The sequence below is a fragment of the Balaenoptera physalus genome, assembly GCF_965194825.1.
Source record: "Balaenoptera physalus genome assembly, chromosome: 8".
In the NCBI taxonomy this organism is placed as follows: Eukaryota; Metazoa; Chordata; class Mammalia; order Artiodactyla; family Balaenopteridae; genus Balaenoptera; species Balaenoptera physalus.
This window is the reverse complement of record NC_138887.1, coordinates 320,529-338,545: the sequence shown is the minus strand read 5'-3', so window position 1 is coordinate 338,545 and position 18,017 is coordinate 320,529. Positions and strand designations below refer to the sequence as shown.

Genomic DNA, 18,017 nt, shown 5'->3' with positions numbered 1-18,017 from the left:
ATCCTCAAAATGGATCGAAGAGTCTTAAGCTACTGATACCTGTTCCTGATGCTTTCTTCTTGGGGGGGACGGGTTGAGAATGAGGTAGGGATTGAAGTGGAGGAAGGAAGGGGGAGGGGAGAAACAAGGGACAGTCGGCACCTTCCTCTAGAGCGGACTCTTTCCCTTCACTGCACGTGCCACTCATGTCCTCTGAGCTGTGTAGTTACACAACCACACGCATCCATGCGTTCAATGCAGTATATCGTTTAAATAATTAATTGAAAACGTTTAGATTTTAGGTGAGCAAATGCATGATAAGTTTATTCTGGGAAAGAAGCTAAAACATCTCTGAACTTACTTGGCTCTCTGAAAATCTTCCAGCAGAATGTTATTATTTTATGAGTGAATTAAATGTACAAAATATAAAACTACATTTTTATGCTAATCACTTACATATAAATAGTAATGAAATTTATAAACTGAGAGAATTGTCTGAGCAGTAAAACATTTTTGTTAAGACTACTAAATTAAATATTTAAATTAAACATATTTTTACTTAATACAAAATAATAAATGTTCACTATTATGGATTTCAGTTTATGCCAAAAATATTTTCAAACATTTAAAACTAGCAAATCCTACAATGTTTTCATACTAAATGTTTAAAATTTCAAGGCATAATAAATTAATCTGTTTCTTAATATAAACTATATCACAATATTCTGGAATTAAATACTTTTTTGTAACAGAAAAATTATTCCTACAAAGATTACAGGACCAAATAGTGAAAAAGCTTTTGGGTGAGTCATTTCCAGTCAAGAGTCTAAACCGTCGATTTCAACAGAAGTGGTGCCAGTAGAGGCTCACACGGCAGATGGTGACGTCGGCCGAGGGTTGGAAGGAAGTGGCCGGTTCCCAGACCCTGGGACTTCCCAGGCCAGAGAGGCGCAGCGGCGCAAAGGCCACGCGCCTGGCGTCCCAGAGGGATGCAAGAAACAAAACCCAACACTGGCACCATCTATGCAGCAGCGACGTCAAATATGTTCTAAGATGGATCATTTCGTGAGAATCTATGTTAATAAACTGTAACAGGAGCCTTGTAACTATAGCTGTTACACAGGTCCCAGCTGCACATCACAGCGGGGTTTATCTGCGCTCCGCGGGCGCTGAGGCGGATGGAGGTGCTACTGGACCTGCAATGCAAAATAAAGATAAGACTTTAAGGGCAAAGAGACAAAAGATGGCGCGTTTTATAAATTTGAAAATTGAACCTATTAATTTTAACTAAAAGAAAACGTGTAACTCTTCACCTATTTATAAGGATTATTACTGAAGTCTACATAAAAATCTAGCGCACGGTCCTACCCGCAGCCACAAATCACACGTCGGAAACATCAGCCTCCAACCTGCAGGCGGCTGGTGATCGCTGAGTCAAGCCTGCACGTGCCGAAAAGGTTCTGCGGACACAGGAGGGCGGAGCTGAACGCGCAGGGGGGAGCGGCCTGGGCAGGGGGGCGGCCCAGCTCCACCGGGCTGTTGCGGCCCCAGGGGATGCTGCCCGGCCCCCACCGTGCACCCCGACACCGCACCCTGCGCACCTGCGTCAACGGTGCCACTCATCTAAAGGCCAGCTAGCTATCTGGCGTGTCAGAAACACCTCGAGCGGCTGCAAAAATTGCAGTGAAAAATGATAATCCTGTGACAGGTGGAGGGAAAACACACTAAAGAAGCCTTGATGAGGTCCAGACAGTTGCAGCGGCCGGCTCAGGGCGTGGTTCCGTGTAAGGAAAAGGCAAGCTCCGGGTGGGCGATTGCTGTTCATCACGTTAAAAGCCAGGATGGACAGGAGGAGGAGGCACAGGAGACAGAGGGCAACGAATGGCCGAGGGCAGCCCCAGCACGCCGCCCGTCCGGATCTGAAGTTCCGGGGGGGGCGGGTCGACACCTGGGCAGTGATGCCTCGGCGACCCAGAAAATGCGCAGAGGCAGGTCTGCTCAGCCAAGCGGTGATTCTTCCCGGTTACAGGGGCTTTACCAAGCCTACTTGGTCTTCCGCTAATTTTGAACTGTTAAAAATTTCCTCTGAGATTAAGAGGGTCTTGCTGCTAATTTAAACACGTGAATTATATAGCACTGCAATGATTCATTTCCCAGTAGAAAGTGTATCACCTTAATGTCCAACGACAGTTCCTTGACCAGATCAGATATTTTGGTGGTGGTGAGGAAAATTCTATCTATTTAAGACCATGCAGAAAAACAATACTAAAAACCCTCAGAGACCCTGTGCAGGTGGGCTTCTGTGCCTGGGGCATCTGTATGTATGTATGTATGTATGTATGTATTTATTTATTTATTTATTAACATCTTTATTAGAGTATAATTTCTTTACAATGGTGTGTCAGTTTCTGCTTTATAACAAACTGAATCAGTTATACATATACATATGTCCCCATATCTCCTCCCTCTTGCATCTCCCTCCCTCCCACCCTCCCTCCCTATCCCACCCCTCTAGGTGGTCACAAAGCACTGAGCTGATCTCCCTGTGCTATGCGGCTGCTTCCCACTAGCTATCTATTTTACGTTTACTAGTGTATATAGGGGCATCTGTATTTAAATTAGAAGCCTCTCCTGGCCTTTCACTTCTTTACCATTATTTAAACCCACATTTCTCACGTAGTGTCTAATAAAATGTATGCCTCTGAAGTAAATTGAAATATGCTTTATCTTGTGTGATATGCATAAAAGAATAATTCTGTTGTAATAATGTAAGTGGTCCTTCTTTTGCTGTCCCCAAACTGTGTTTCTAGAAGTCTGACTTTTTTTTTTTTTTTATTATTTTTGGCCCCTCTGCGCAGCATGCAGGATCTTAGTTCCCCGACCAGGGATGGAACTCGTGCCCCCTGCAATGGAAGCACGGAGTCTTAACCACTGGACCGCCAGGGAAGTCCTAGAACTCTGACTTTTTAAAGGCATAGATGTCACCAGCTTTTGTAGTTAGAACACGGGTGGTTTGGAGAGGGACCTCAGAGGCTTCTGAGATGCATCACCTTCAGATTGAAGAACTATGTCCATCAATTGTTTTTGTGTCTGAGACACTTTTTATACTTGGATGCAGGTCAGTTTCTCTATAAATACTCACTTGGAGAAGAAGACTCTGTAATAAAAGACAAGTGCATTAGTTGTTCAATTTAATAAAAGAGGCAAATTTTAAAAGAATTACTCACAATAATTCCTTAAAAATTAGTAAAAGTTTGTATGACTTAAAATGGCATCATGGTGACAGTGGAGAGAGGGTATCATTAAGACACTGGCCAGGCCAGCATGGTTGCCCACCGGCCTGGAAGACAGGCAGAGCTCACGTTTACAAAAGATCACATAAAACATTTGAGATGCTTGAAGAGACACAACACAGCTCCTTCCTCCTTAATCAGAGAAATGAAGCCTCAGAGTGAAAGTAAGTTTCCTAAAGGCAAATGGTCAATAGGTTCTAGAGCTACAGAAACTAAACATCATACTCGATAGACCTTAAGATGGACGTCGCCCAAAATAAGACTAATTGTCCCTGTGACAGTGATTGTTAAAAATCAAACTAATAAAGTTTTTTGAACAGCTAATTTCAGGGAAATGTCTAAGCTATTCAAAGTTTAATGACAAAGTTTAAGAAATGCTGATAATGGAACAAATTCAAGCTTGAACTGCGAGTTCTTTTCAAGAACTGGGGCTTTATCTGAAGCTGCCTCAGAGAGGACCAAGCATTGCAGGGGTCAGAATCTTTTGGACCCAGGAGGCTAAAACTGATATTATGTGTGTGGTACAACACATAAAGCATCAGAATTTTTGACAACTAAAAGAAAATGTAAAGCCACAGAAATAATGACTTTTGCTATTCATCTGAATAAAGAGGAAAGAAGCACAATATATATTATCCTCATGTGTATCTGTAACCTCAGTATCTCTGTAGGTTTTTTATGTGGTTTTTAGATCACTCATTATGATACAGGTAATGAGACAAGGGGTCTCAGGGGCCGTGCACTTCACCTGGGCCTTCCTTGGCGCCTTCAGGAGCCTCTGGGTCTGGGGGCAGCTCGGCGTCCCGCGGAGACGGGGACGGAGACGAAGCAGAGGCCCTGGATGTCTGCGGGGTCCTCTTGTCTGGGTCTGCTCGCTGCTGTAACCACTCAGCCTTATATCCATTGCTAATAAGTTTGGAAAAGTTCGTGGGTGAACTGGTTTTTTGACCAGGCCTCAAAAAGAGAAAAATTCAGTACTTAAGTACAAAGGTGAAGGATAATCCAGAAGCGTTCTCAGCGAACATACTGATGGTAAATTAGATGCGTTACTGTCCCTGAATACACAACAGAGATGCTTCTCCCTCTCTCCCTCTTATCTCTCTTTCTCAATCTCTCTCCACTTTTAAGCATAAGGAAGTAACCTCCAAGCATCCTTGTACACAGTGAGCGCATACTTAGTTCAGTTTCCAAAACCTTTCTTCAGAACAGCCAATGAGAAGAAGAAGAATTCCAGCATTTCCCAGGGATGCCTTCTTCTGAAAGAACCGCCCCTTCCCTGGGGAGGGATGACTGACTCAGACTCTACCACTTTCAAACAAATTGTTACTTTCTTAATTAGTTCTTCCCTGTTCACGTTAAAGATTATCTGCTGCTTCTTTACACACCTCTGTCTTCTCTCTGTCATTTACATCTTTGCAGACCTTATCATAACCTCCATTAGGAGAGGTGGGGAGATCGGATGTAAAACAGGTGATGCATATCACCTGTGCCCTCCGAGAGCCTCGGGTTTCTTACTTGTAAATAAATCACTCTGTTGTCAAGGGTCTTCCTAATGGCTCTGGCGGGCTGGCGCTCTCTCTCTCTCTCTCTCTCTCTCTCTCTCTCTCTCTCTCTATATATATATATATATGTATGTATAGGTAGAGAGATAGGTAGATATAGAAATATAGATGGATATAGATAGAAAGATGTAGATGTATACAGATATAGATAGATAGATAGATAGATGGACAATAGATAGATATAATTTTTTTGCCCTAGCAGTCTGAGTGTGGTGCTTTCATGGCATTTGTCACACATAATGTAACTGATTTATTGCTCCTCCCCCAGCCCCTCTAGAGGAGAAGCAATTGTAAGAATTAGTCAGACAATTAACGGCATTAATTCTAGCACTACAGTGGGATTCTGGGGAAGGGAAGAGAAACAGAAGGCCTCAGGGACCCCCTCTCCAGCTGGGCGAGTAATGAAGTGTCAGGGCGCCTGACAGATGTTCCAGCTGAATGCAGAGCCAAGGGCTCACTAGACGCAGACACCAGGGTCCAGGCCTTGGGGACAGAAAACGTCAGGACTGAGCAGCACATACATGTGGCCCCAAGTTTATAGGGCGAGCTTGGGTGACACAGGCTGACAGAGGAGAGAGCTCAGCTCAGTGCTCAGGGAGGGGGAGGATGGGGCCCACAGGGGCCCGGGGGGATGGGCATCCGGAGGGAAGGGAAAATGGAAGAGGAGGCCAGTAGACAGGGCCAGGCCGTGGGAAGTTGTGCCACTGAAGTCACATCACCACAACCTGCTGCTGGGAAGCGAATACTGTTAGGCCGGCATCAGCATCGTGTATTGGAGCCATGGTTGTCACTGTTGTCACTTGGACCAAAGACCAAACCCAAACCGAATCCAGACCATGCTGGCGCAGCCCGTGCACTTACATGGGGGGAAAGGACAGTTTGCTTCCTGCAGGGTCTTTGGGGCCAAGCGGGGTCCCGGCTTTGCTCGGATACTTGGACTTGATGGCTGGTAGCCTCACCTGTACAGAGAGACACACGAAACCCTGACTTAGAAGGGTTTGCTCCCTGCACTTTCTCAGCCGCTGCATGGCCCTGTCAATGGTTTGGCGACAGTACAGCGTCCAGCCTTTTATAGGGCATGGGCACCGTGGCCCTGGTTAGCACCTGAAGCCTCTATGTATTGCTGGGAAGGGTCGCCAGGAGCAGCCCGTTCACTGAACATGCCAACCCCCCAGAGCCAGGCTCAGGGCTGGGACAGGGTGTCTTGAGGGCAGACAGCCGGCCTGCTGCACGCAGCTGACACTGTGCACAGTGGTCAACTCTCCGAGCCCCGGAATAAACTTCCAGGGCTTCTCTTCCTAGCAGACACTGCGAAGCGGGCTGGGGTCAGGCAAGGAACCTGCCAGCCAGCAAGGCCGCTCCCCTGCCGTGCGGGGGAAGGGCGGCCAGGCTTGCTCATCGTCAGGACCCACTGCCGGTTTTACCGTGAACGTCTCCAGTTCACCCACAGACCCCCACGTCCCAGGAGCCACGCCAGTCCCGTGAACCGAGACACCGCCACCAGGAAGCCACTGACCCGAGATGGCCTTCACAGGGTGCCTTTGAAACAGAAATGCCTTGAAAGTGTGTTGCCTTGCCGTCCGTGCTCCTTCAAGGTCAAATACAAATACCCAGGGTTTGCACAGAAGAGAAGCAGCATCTCCTCTTCCCTTCTTGCCCGTACAGAGTATTACGGGGAACTTTAACTTAAACCCTTAAACAGAATGGGCTTGTTCAGAAACTGGATAATGTCCTTTCTATCCGGGCAGATGAGAAGTGACGGCCAACTTTCCCCAAGATGAGTGTCAGCTCGTTAAAACTCACTCAGTAAAAGGCACTCTTACCTCGAAGGTCGAATTCATAAGGAGAAGAAGGAAGCTAATTTCCCGTGGCCTCTGGCCTTTGAGCAGATCGAAATTAAAATGCAGACCTGGGGGCCATGAGACACACCCTGCCGACAAGCACATCGCGGGGCGTGCTCCCCGGCGGCAAGCAAAGCCATGCCATCTATTGGGGCTCCAGTCACCTTTTTTTTCTCCTTTTCCAGTTCCTCGGCCTCTCTTTGCCAAACTGACTTCATGTCAAAGTCGAAGGGCCCCCTTCTGGACTCATAGTTGCCACTGACGTGATCGGGGTTAGACTCTTCATAAACCATGTAATCCGGTATGGACACAGCGGGGACCCTGCAGAAACCGACGGAGGAGCCCCGGCCCGCGGCTTAGGGCCACCTCCTGACCTCCCCTCCCTGCCTCCCTCCTTCCCTCTCCCCCCCCCACCCCAGCACCCAGCTCTGACCTTCTCCAGTCCCCACCCACCCCACCCCCCTCATTTTTTCGGCTCCTTGTTCTGCTAGGATAAAGTCTAGGCCCTTAGCATAGGGGGAGGGGGAGAGGGAGGGGAGGGGAGAGGGAGGGGCCCTCCGGGATGCAGAGCAGGGGAGAAGCTGGGCAACCAGCGGACTCCCAGCAAGGACGGGACAGAAGAGGGCGCCCAGCCTCCCGGAGGCAGTGGGCTGCAAGGAGGCGGCGGGCGGAGAGGCCGGGCGCGGAGGTCAGAGGCTGGGGACGCAGGCCTGGGCGGGGCCGCAACGCGGGGGTCAGGATACTCACTGCCTCCGGTCGGCCGTCGGCGGCTGGCTGTGGTGGACGTACCAGTCTGGCAAGGAGTAGGCCACGGGGGAGCCCTTCGTGGTGCCGGGGGCAAAGTGCTTCAACAGATCTCAAGGCCAAAAAGACACGGCTGTGAGCGGCCTGCGCATTACCAGCGGGCAGGTCGCAGCGACGAGGGGACCGGCTCTCCTCCTGGGCTCCACTGGGCCGGGGGGCAGCACGCCGGGGTGTCCCCGGTCCTCTCCCGCCAGTGCTCTTGCTGCCTGGTGCCCAGAGGACATCCCTCCTGCACCCCTGCCCCGCCGCCGGCCACCGCCTCCCTGTCTCTGGGGGGAGGGGGAGGGGTCCTTGCTCCAGGGCGGTATCTGCGGGGACAAAACTCTTCGGGCCCCCCGGGGGGCTGCGCCCTGGCTCCTCTCTGCCCAGGACAGTCTGTTCTCCACCCCCCACGCGGCAGTTCTGGGGTGAGCCGCCCCCTCCAGGTTTCCGATGGGAAGCGGGGCACCAGCCCCTCTAAATCCTGGGGGCAGGGGGAGTGTTAACCGGTGCCCCCCTTGGAGCCAGGCTGAGAGGGTCAGAGACTCGCTCGGGCTCCAGCTCCCGACCCCCCCACTTGCTGCCAGGTCTTCGTCCCCCTCCCCCGGCTTGAGGGCTCTTCCCAGGCAGGGGTCAGTCAGGCGCGGAAGCGGGAGCGACGGCCAGCATCGACTGTTCTTACTATTAGCAAGACATGTTTAACTTTTTTATTTTTTGAACTTTTCGTTTTTAAGTATTTCAGACTTAGACAAAAGGTCCAAAAAATGGTATGAATTCCCCTAAACCCTTCACCCAGATTCCTCAAATGCTGCGATTCGTTTCCCATGCTCTCTCTCTCTCTCTCTCTCTCTCTCTCTCTCCCCCCCACCCCCCCCCCCCCACCGTTAGTACTGTCACTGTCATTGCTGTTTGGGGAACCGTTTGGGAGGCTTCGAGAAACAGTTATGACATAATCACAGTGTAGTGATCAAAATCAGGAAATTAGTGTGATGCAATCCTTTCAGCCAGTTTACAGATCTTGTTCAGATTCTGCCAGCTGTCGCACTAATGTCCTTTTAACTGGTGGCTGGGGAGTGGGGAGGTGGCGCACTTTCTATGCTTTACACGCAGTGAGTCACATGGTCTGTTCCGGGCTTTTGACCATTAAAGCCAGGTGCTGCCCTCTGCCATGTCGCCCACTCTCCCCGTGACAATCTCCACAGCAGGAGCAGGGGTCAGAAAGAGAGAGAGAAGGGTCAGCGTTTCTCAGGCTCGTTCACCACAAAGGCCAGCCAGAAGGCGTGCTAGATAGACGTGACTCCTAGCTTGACCAGCAGCTTTAATTAGCACAGCTGAGCAGGCCTTTCTCAGTTCCATCATGGTTACAAGTGTGATGTTCGTCTGCATCACCATGGACACTCATCCCTGGCCTCCATCATCAAGAAGACACTAATACACAGGATGAGGGACGATGAGACAGAGCAACAGGAACAAAGATGCTTCACAGGCGACTGGGGACGGGGTGGCCCGGAGCTCGGCGACTGCAGTGCAGAGACAGAGACTGCAGTTAGACAGGGAGGTGGCACGGGAGTCACCGCAGGGGTGTCGCTCGGAAGGAAAATCCCAATGCGGTGAACTCACAGCCTAGTGGGTCTTTCCCATAAACGGCAGCACGCCCCTGAAGAGTCTGCACCCTGAACTGTATCCATTGACCTGGACTTCCTAACGGCCTTGGGCAAAGCTCATGCACTTCACATATTTTTACAGGGAAGACACGATGACCAGACGACCGTGTCACTCCCGCCACAAAGCACAAGCCTGCGGTGCTCACCGGGCTGGCCGCCTTGCTTTGCCAGCTTCACGTACTCTGAGTCCGTCTCCTTCACCCAGTACCTTCGTTCCCTGAGCGTGTGCCCACTGGGGGCTTCCCTCAGGTCACTGAGGCCTGGGATCTGGGACGCTGGCGGGGCATCCACAGCTTTCTCAGACCGCTTCACAGGAAGGTGGTAATACCAATCTAGGGAAGAGGAGGCCAAGGGTCAGTCAGGTCATTACTTACGGAATCCAGGCTGCTTTGGTCCACTGCCCAGAAGACAACTACACCAGGGAGGGCGTCTCACCCTCCCAGGACACCAGCAGAGGACATCAACATGGGACACCAGCACAGGTGAAACTGCCCTCTTGTAAACACCTGTTACCTGAGGCATAACCCTGCCAGTCGTGTAGCTAACAGTCCCTAAAGGCCACAAGCAGCAGCCACGGCACCCAGCAGATGACAAGCACCTTCTAGGAGGCCTGCTGGCCTCTCTGCTACTGGCTGTTCCTCTGTCCCAAAGCAGTGAGAGCAGAGCCCTTCCCTGGGGTTTTTAACCTCCCAGTGAGGTATCCAAATCCCCTACGTGTGCAGCTCTCTCTCTCTTCTCCTTCAATCCTCCATTGGAATTGGGACTAGACTGCATTTCTGGGAGTACACATTCCTGAAAGATCCCAAATCACTTAAAATGTGGGCAAGTCTCTGGACTATGTGACCAAATGTTAGCCAAGATTTGATCAACTTAGAACCTTAAAAACACTGAGATATCATGATAAAAACTCTTACCAAAGTGGGCACAGAGGGACCATATCTCAACATAATAAAAGCTATTTATGACAAACCCACAGCCAGCATAATACTCAATGGTAAAAAGCTGAAAGCCTTCCCACTAAAATCTGGAACAAAACAAGGATGCCCACTCTCACCACTTCTATTCAACATAGTATTAGAAGTCCTAGCCACAGCAACAAGACAAGAAAAAGAAATAAAAAGTTTTCAAATTGGTAGGGAAGAGGTAAAATTGTCATTATATGCAGATGACATGATACTCTATATAGAAAACCCTAAAGACTCCACACAAAAACTACTAGAACTGATAAATGAATTCAACCAGGTAGCAGGATACAAGATTACAGAAATCTGTTGCATTTCTTTACACTAACAATGAAATATCAGAAAGGGAAAGTAAAAAAAAAAAAAAAATCCCTTTTAAAATCGCATCAAAAAGAAAAAAAATTACTTAGGAATAAACCTGACCAAGGAGGCAAAAGACTTATATGCTGAGAACTATAAAACATTGATAAAGGAAACTGAAGATGATTCAAAGAAATGGAAAGATATCCCATGCTCTTGGGTTGGAAGAATTATTACAGTAAGTCCCCTACATACAAACCTTTAAGTTGCAAACTTTCAAAGATGTGAACATGCATCTGGTTCCAGCAAGGAACCAGAACCTGTGCCGTCAACATCAGGCGTGAGTGAAACTGCAGCTTGCCCTCCAACTCCTATTGCTGATGATCCTTCAGCTCTACCATCTCCCACCTCCTCTCCCTCCTCCAGTCAGTAACTCTTCTTGCCTGTTCACTCGATGCCAGCCACTGGATGCCAGCTGTTGTACTGTACTTTTCAAGGTACTGTACTGTATGATTTAAAATATTTTCTTTATTTTTTGTGTTTGTTTTTTATGTATTATTTGTGTGAAAAGTATTATAAACCTATTACAGTACAGTACTATATAGCTGATTGTGTTAGCTGGGTACGTAGGCGAACTTTGTTGGACTTACGAACAAATTGGACTTATGAATGCACTCTCAGAACGGAACTTGTTTGTATGTAGGGGATTTACTGTATTGTTAAAATGGCCATACTACCCAAAGCAATCTACAGCTTTAACATGATGTCTATCAAATTACCCATGACATTTTTCACAGAACTAGAACAAATAATCCTAAAATTTATATGGGACCACAAAAGACCCAGAATTGCCAAAGCAATCCTGAGGAAAAAGAAAAAGCTGGAGACATAACTGTTCCAGACTTCAGACAAAACTACAAAGCTACAGTAATCAAAACAGTGTGGTATTGGCACAAAAACAGACCTACAGATCAATGGAACAGAATAAAGAGCCCAGAAATAAACCCACACACCTAGGGTCAATTAATTTGTGACAAAGGAGGCAAGAATATACAGTGAGGAAAAGACAGTCTCTTCAGTAAGTGGTGTTGGGAAAGTTGGACAGCCACATGTACATCAATGAAGTTAGAACACTCCCTCTCTCACACACAAAAATAAACTCAAAATGGCTTAAAGACTTAAATATAAGACATGATGCCATAAAACTCCTAGAAGAGAACATAGGCAAAACATTCTCTGACATAAATCGTAGCAGCATTTTCTTAGGTCAGTCTCCCAAGGCAATAGAAATAAAAGCAAAAACAAACAAGCGGGACCTAATCAAACTTATAAGCTTTTGCATAGAAAAGGAAATCTAAGCAAAACAAAAAGACAACCTATGGACTGGAAGAAAATATTTGCAAACTATGTGATGGACCGGGGCTTAATGTCCAAAATATACAAACAGCTCATACAACTCAATAACAAAAAATTAAACAATCCAATCAAAAAATGGGCAGAAAACCTAAATAAACATTTAGGTTTAATAAACATTTAGAAGACATACAGGTGGCCAATAGGCAAATGAAAAGATGCTCAACATCACTAATTATTAGAGAAATGCAAATCAAAACTACAATGAGGTATCACCTCACAACAGTCAGAATAGCCATCATCAAAAAGTCTACAAATAATAAATGCTGGGGACTGCCCTCGTGGTGCAGTGGTTAAGAATCCACCTGCCAGTGCAGGGGACACGGGTTCGAGCCCTGGTCCAGGAAGATCCCACAACTAAGCCCAAGTGCCACAACTATTGAGCCTGTGCCCTAGAGCCCACAAGCCACAACTACTGAGCCCTCGTGCCACAACTACTGAAGCCGTGCTCCGCAACAAGAGAAGCCACTGCAATGAGAAGCCCACACACAACAACGAAGAGTAGCCTCTGCTCACCGCAACTAGAGAAAGCCCATGCACAACCACAAAGGCCCAACGCAGCCAAAAATTAATTAATTAATTAAAAAAATAATAAATGCTGGAGAGGGTGTGGAGAAAAGGGAACCCTCCTACACTGTTGTTGGTGGGAATGTATATTGGTGTAGCCACTATGGAGAACACTATGGAGTTTCCTTAAAAGAATTAAAATAGAGCTACCATATGATTCTGCAATCCCACTCTTGGGTATATATCTGGAAAAGATGAAAGCTCTAATTCAAAAAGATACATGCACCCCTATGTTCATAAGCAGCACTATTTACAATAGCCAGGACATGCAAACAACCTAAATGTCCATCAACAGATGAATGGCTAAAGAAGATGTGCTACATATATACAATGGAATACTACTCAGCCATAAAAAAGAATGAAATAATGTCATTTGCAGCAACATGGATGGACCTAGAGATTATCATACTAAGTGAAGTAAGTCAGAGTCAGAGAAAGACAAATACCACATATATCACTTATATGTGGAATCTAAAAAAATGATACAAATGAGCTTATTTACAAAACAGAAATAGACTCACAAACATAGAAAACAAACTTATGGTTACCAAAGAGGAAGGGTGGGTGGGAGGGATAAATTAGGAGGCTGAGATTCACATATACACATTACTATATATAAAATAGATAATCTATAAGGACCTACTGTATAGCACAGGGAATACTACTCAATATCTACCTATAATGGAAAAGAATAAGAAAAAGAATAGATATATATGTATAAGTGAATCACTTTGCTGTACACCAGAAACTAACACAACATTGTGGATCAACTATACTCCAATTGGAAGAACAAACAAACAAACACAGACAGAGCCTTACTGAACAGGTTTGCTAATTTGACAGGAGCAGGAAGATGCAGGACTGAGTGACGCCATCGGGGAGGCTTCACCGGCAAACAATGTCATCTGAACCCCACCCCGCTTTCCTTTTGCTTGAGGCCAAAGTGGGACATCCCGAGTCGTCGGACAGGAAAGGGGAGCAGCACTCAGGAGGGTGGCTGAACGGGGCGGGGCGGGGGGGGGGGCTTTGTCCCGGGCATCCTCATGCTGTGGGAAGCATCTCGGGCCGCAGATTGGCAGGGGTGGGCTGCGTGTGGCTTCCGTGGAAACATCAAGTCTGGTCCCACAAGGGTGAAGCGCGGTGAGTGTAGATAAAAGGTGTGGGATTTCTAGGGGACAGGGTCCCGTGAAGAGGAGGGTGGGAGGACAAACGGGGGGGGGCGGTGAATGAAGGCCAGCTTGCTCCCTGCCCTCCCTCCCCATCGATCTGAACCCCCCGCCCCACCCAGAGTGGCCACAGTGGGTGAGCTGAACCGGCCTTGTCAGAGCCCTGAGGCCCCCTCAGTGGGCACCCAAGACACAGCCCTGCAGGCTGCTTTGTGACCACCTGTGAGGGTCCCTGCCAGGAGCGAGAGGTGTGGGCAGAAGCCCAGGGACCTGTAGTGATCAGGCCCACTTATGGCTCCACAGAGGGAAGACCCTAGGACACTCGGGCTCTTGGTGTTCTGGTGACACTTTGCGTCAGAAACTGATTAACCGCATGTCCAAATATAAGAACAAATATCACCGCTGATTGAAAGCTTTGGACACAAAATCCAGAAGTGTGAAATAAGAAAGATGCCACTATCGTAGCACAAGTAACTCTTGCATTTAAGAGCTTACTGGAACCAGCTGTCAAAAATGCATGGCGTTCAGGGAATTCCCTGGCAGTCCAGTGGTTAGGACTCTGAACTCTCATTGATGAGGGCCCAGGTTCGATCCCTGGTCGGGGAACTAAAATCCCACAAGCTGTGTGTCGTGGCCAAAAAAAAAAAAAAAAAGCATGGCGTTCGAGGTCTAACATAGGACTGGCTCCTGGCAGGTGTGATGGGTAATTTTATGTGTCGCCTTAGCTAGGCCACAGTTCCCAGATGTTTAGTCTGGCATGTTACTGTGAAGGTGCTTTTTAGAGGAGATTAACGGTCAAATCAATAGACTCTGATTAAGCAGGTAAGTCTCCCTAACGTTGGTGGGCCGTATGCCATCAGTTCAAGGATTTAGGAGAAAAGACTGAGGTACCCTGAGGAGGAAGGAATTCAGCCCCCAGACAGCCTCTAGACTCAGGACTGCAGCATCACCCCTTCCCTGGGTCTCCGGCCTGCAGATTTTGGACCTGCCTGCTCCACAACCGTGTGAGCCAATTCCTTAAAATAAATCGGTCTCCCAGTCAATCTCCCTCCCTCTCTCTCTCTCTCTCTCTCCACACACACACACACACACACACACACACACACACACATCTTGTTGGGCTATGGAGAACCCTGACGGGTACAGTAGGAACACAGGAAAATGGTGCAGAATAGATCCCTTTACACAAGCACACATGGATCCCAGGAACAAGAAGCCACCATCCTCTGAAGCTAAAGGTTAGCCACCCAATCTGTACTTGGAACTAAAGCTAGTTCACTGCATAAAAATGAATGTTCATGGGAAATCTTTTAAATATCTAAAGAACAGTAATTAGATGAACAGTATAGTGGAAACACTATAGTTTTGAAAAGGAGAAACCCCCCCCCCCGCCCCGGGAAAGCTTTAAAGAAGTGTGCCCAAGCTCACAGAGAATTAATTTAAGAACTAGGAGGATGGGTAGGACCATCTTATCTGACTGTATTCAGCTCAGATATTTTCTTTTAGAGGGAAGGCATTCGGTTCTTGCTTGATTTTTCCTCTCTGTGTTTTGATTGCTAATTAATCCACAGAGAACAGAGTAGCTTCTACTTCTCATTACCGGAAGCTTTGGGCGGGCACTGAGCTCTAACCTGGTTGGCTGTTTATCACTGTGTGCCCTGCTCAGAGAGCCAGCACACGAGTCACTGTGAACCAGCTGTCACCACACACACACACACACACACACACACACACACACACACACACACAGGGTTAAAGGAACGAGAACTGTCTTGTCCTCAAACATGATCAGTACTTGTATGGCACCAGATCACTTACTACCGTGTAGATTTCTTTACGAGCTCCCTTGCCCCCTCGCGTGCTTGCTTTATCCATAAGGAGCCAGGCTCAGAGAGATCGCAAGGTGACTCAGCCCCACAGCTCTCTGGTGTCTGAGGGCACATCCCACGGGGCTCTGGAGCCCTGCCTTTGGGCCGCTGCGGCCTTGGAGAACAGGGCAGCCTCCTGAAACTCTGAGCCTCGGCTTCCTCACCTATAAACCAGGGCTAAGGACCCCTCGACAGGTTGTTCTGAAGTTCAGTGTTAGTGTGACAGTGTTTAGCAGAGCACCTGGCAAGTGTCGCCGTCTTCTGTGCTGCTCACATGGGGAGGCCACACACTAAGGCACTGAGACGTCAGACCCAGGCTGAGAGCCCACCGTGGAGACGGGGGCCCAGGCCTCCCGTCCCCTGCCCCATTCCCAGCACAGCCACGGACCCAACCATAGTGGCCACAGCAGAGCTCCAGGCAAGAAGCACGTTGAGACTGTGAAGAAGCCCATGCTTGGTCCCACTGCCCGCAGCCCCCCTGCCAGCCCTCACCCTGCCTTTCCCAGCAGAGCTCTGGGACTCTCTTCTCCTCCCTCCTTTTCTAGCCCTTCTCGAGATGGGGCAGCGTAAAAACCAAGGCAAAATCAGACTCCAGCACCCAGGTCTTCCTCCTTCCCTTCTGCCAGCTTCACAGTGAGAAGCCCACTGCCGTGGGAACCTCCACCAGAGGCTTGTTTCCTGTGTCCCACTGCTTAAAGCAGGAGACATAGTTACCCTGGTCGGGGTCTAAATTAGGAGCAAGAGATAGGTGATCAATGAAATACATGGGGATGCAGCTGAAAATGAAAGTGCCCAAGCCAACGTACAGGGAGACCCCTGTGAGACTTACACAGGGTTACTGCTACAGAGAAATTTTCAGAGATGCTATCGCTCCAAAAACTGAGGAGCTCCAACAGCAGTGGGTAGCCTGACTTTCTTTTGTTGAATAAAGGGAAAAAACTAACTAACAAGCTTAGTTTCCCCCCATGCTACCCTTTAAGCCTTGCTTCCACACTGGGGCATAGGGGCAGTGTGCAGCTTTCTCTGAGGGTACCCCGTGTTGTCCTGTCCCCTCCTGGCCACCCCCGCCACACACGCACGCAGGATGCTGGTTTGAGCCAGTCCAGCCGCAGAGCAAACGCGGGTTTCCTCTCCTCGAGTCACTCACCGCAGGGAGCATAGCGGCTCGTGCCGCCGTGCAGCTCCTTGCTCGTGTTCCTCATGCCGGGAGACACGCTGGGCCGGCTGTTCTCTGTTCTCGGGTGAACCAGGAACCGACGCGGGGGTTGAGCTGCAGAGGCCGGGTCCCCGTTCCTGCTCTGTCTGTCCTCCTCCGCCTGACAGGCAGGGTATACATCAGGGGCACATCCACACGGGTATACAGCAGGGACACGTCCAGGCAGGGTATACAGCAGGGGCACACACACGCCGAGTAGACAGCAGGGGACAGCAGGTTCCGAGGTACACGCCCCCCCCGGCCCGGTGTTCCTCCATCCCGGGTGACGGGTGGCCCCCTCCCTGCCCCGACCCCACTGGCCGTCTGACTCTGCTCACCTGCAGGCCTAGGGTCTCGGTGATTGCCACCTGCAGCGTCCGAGGCCACTCTGTTCCAGCGGGCGGCTGGGACCAAACCCAAACTCCCAGCGCGGCACGGAACCACAGCAACCCGCGTCGCCGGGGCAACGGCCTGGGCCAACCGGCGGTCGCAGCAGGAGCAGCGGCAGCCAATCGGGGCAGTGTGAGGGGCCGCAACCGGCCAATCAGCTCCAGGGGCAGAGCGCGGGCTCCTACTATCAACAGCCCGGCGCCAGTGCGTGACCTAAGTGCTGGCCTGGGCGTGGCCGCGCTGCTGGCCGGGAGAGTCCTCAGGGCGTGGCGGGGGCGTGGCTGCGCTGCTGACAGGGGCGTTGCCTCGGTGCTGGGCCAGGCCGCGCTGCTGGCGGGGCGAGGCATGGGGCGTTCTGGGGGCGAGGCCGGCCTCAGAATTCTGGTGCGCCCTCGCCTCCCAGTCGTCCAAGAAATTCGACAGAGATTTTCTTGTCAATCTCCCATTCATTTAATGCATTAAGAAAAAGAGGACAGGGCTTCCCTGGTGGCGCAGTGGTTAAGAAGCCATCTGCCAATTCCGGGGGCACGGGTTCGAGCCCTGGTCCGGGAAGATCCCACATGCCGAGGAGCAACTAAGCCCGTGCGTCACAACTACTGAGCCTGCGCGCTAGAGCCCGCAAACCACAACTACTGACGTCCCCATGCCTAGAGCCCCTGGTCCACAACAAGAGAAGCCACTGCAATGAGAAGCCCATGCACCCCAACGAAGAGTAGCCCTGCTCTCTGCAACTAGAGAAAGCCCACGCTGCAACTAGAGAAAGCCCATGCGCAGCAACGAAAACCCAACGCAGCCAAAAATAAATAAATAAATAAATAAATAAATAATTATCTTTAAAAAAGGACAAATAAGTACCTGGCAAAACTCAGCACACAGCCATTTCTGCCAACTGTGTATCAGTAGTAAAATTACCATGTAGACGTCTTCCACACACTTTATTTTTTCAGTATTTCTGGTTTGGAAATTGAGAGATCCTTTAAAAAAAAGTCTTTGGCGGTGTTTCCTCGGAACAGTGTTCAGAGTCCCAACGCTTG

General features: G+C 49.3%; 1 protein-coding gene across 3 annotated transcripts; it reads right to left on the bottom strand.

Moving 5' to 3' along the window:
* Positions 1–114: 114 nt before the first annotated feature.
* Positions 115–17,192, bottom strand: LOC309665307 (uncharacterized protein C7orf57 homolog). 3 transcript variants are annotated; one of them, XM_082471446.1, is made up of 9 exons: positions 16,932–17,192; positions 16,546–16,714; positions 9,269–9,454; positions 7,423–7,531; positions 6,840–6,996; positions 5,696–5,793; positions 4,021–4,226; positions 3,122–3,136; positions 117–1,175 (listed from the first exon to the last, which is right to left on the bottom strand). In XM_082471446.1, the coding sequence occupies exons 2-9, from the start codon at positions 16,598–16,600 to the stop codon at positions 1,129–1,131; spliced, it is 873 nt and encodes a 290-aa protein (XP_082327572.1). In that variant the 5' UTR covers positions 16,601–16,714; positions 16,932–17,192; the 3' UTR covers positions 117–1,128. The 3 variants fall into 3 exon arrangements, with proteins under 3 accessions (XP_082327571.1, XP_082327572.1, XP_082327570.1); XM_082471444.1 differs by having other exon boundaries at positions 4,021–4,178; positions 16,932–17,061; XM_082471445.1 differs by lacking the exon at positions 4,021–4,226 and having other exon boundaries at positions 115–1,175; positions 3,030–3,136; positions 5,696–5,795; positions 6,841–6,996; positions 16,932–17,061.
* Positions 17,193–18,017: the final 825 nt, after the last annotated feature.

Coding starts and splice junctions, on each gene's coding strand:
- LOC309665307 (XM_082471446.1), bottom strand. CDS start 16,600: ATGAGGAACACGAGCAAGGAGCTGCACGGCGGCACGAGCCGCTATGCT. Junction 7,532..9,268: donor AAAGCAAGGCGGCCAGCCCG/GTGAGCACCGCA, acceptor TTTGGCCTTGAG/ATCTGTTGAAGCACTTTGCC. Junction 4,227..5,695: donor AAACTGTCCTTTCCCCCCAT/GTAAGTGCACGG, acceptor TCTCTTTTTGAG/GCCTGGTCAAAAAACCAGTT.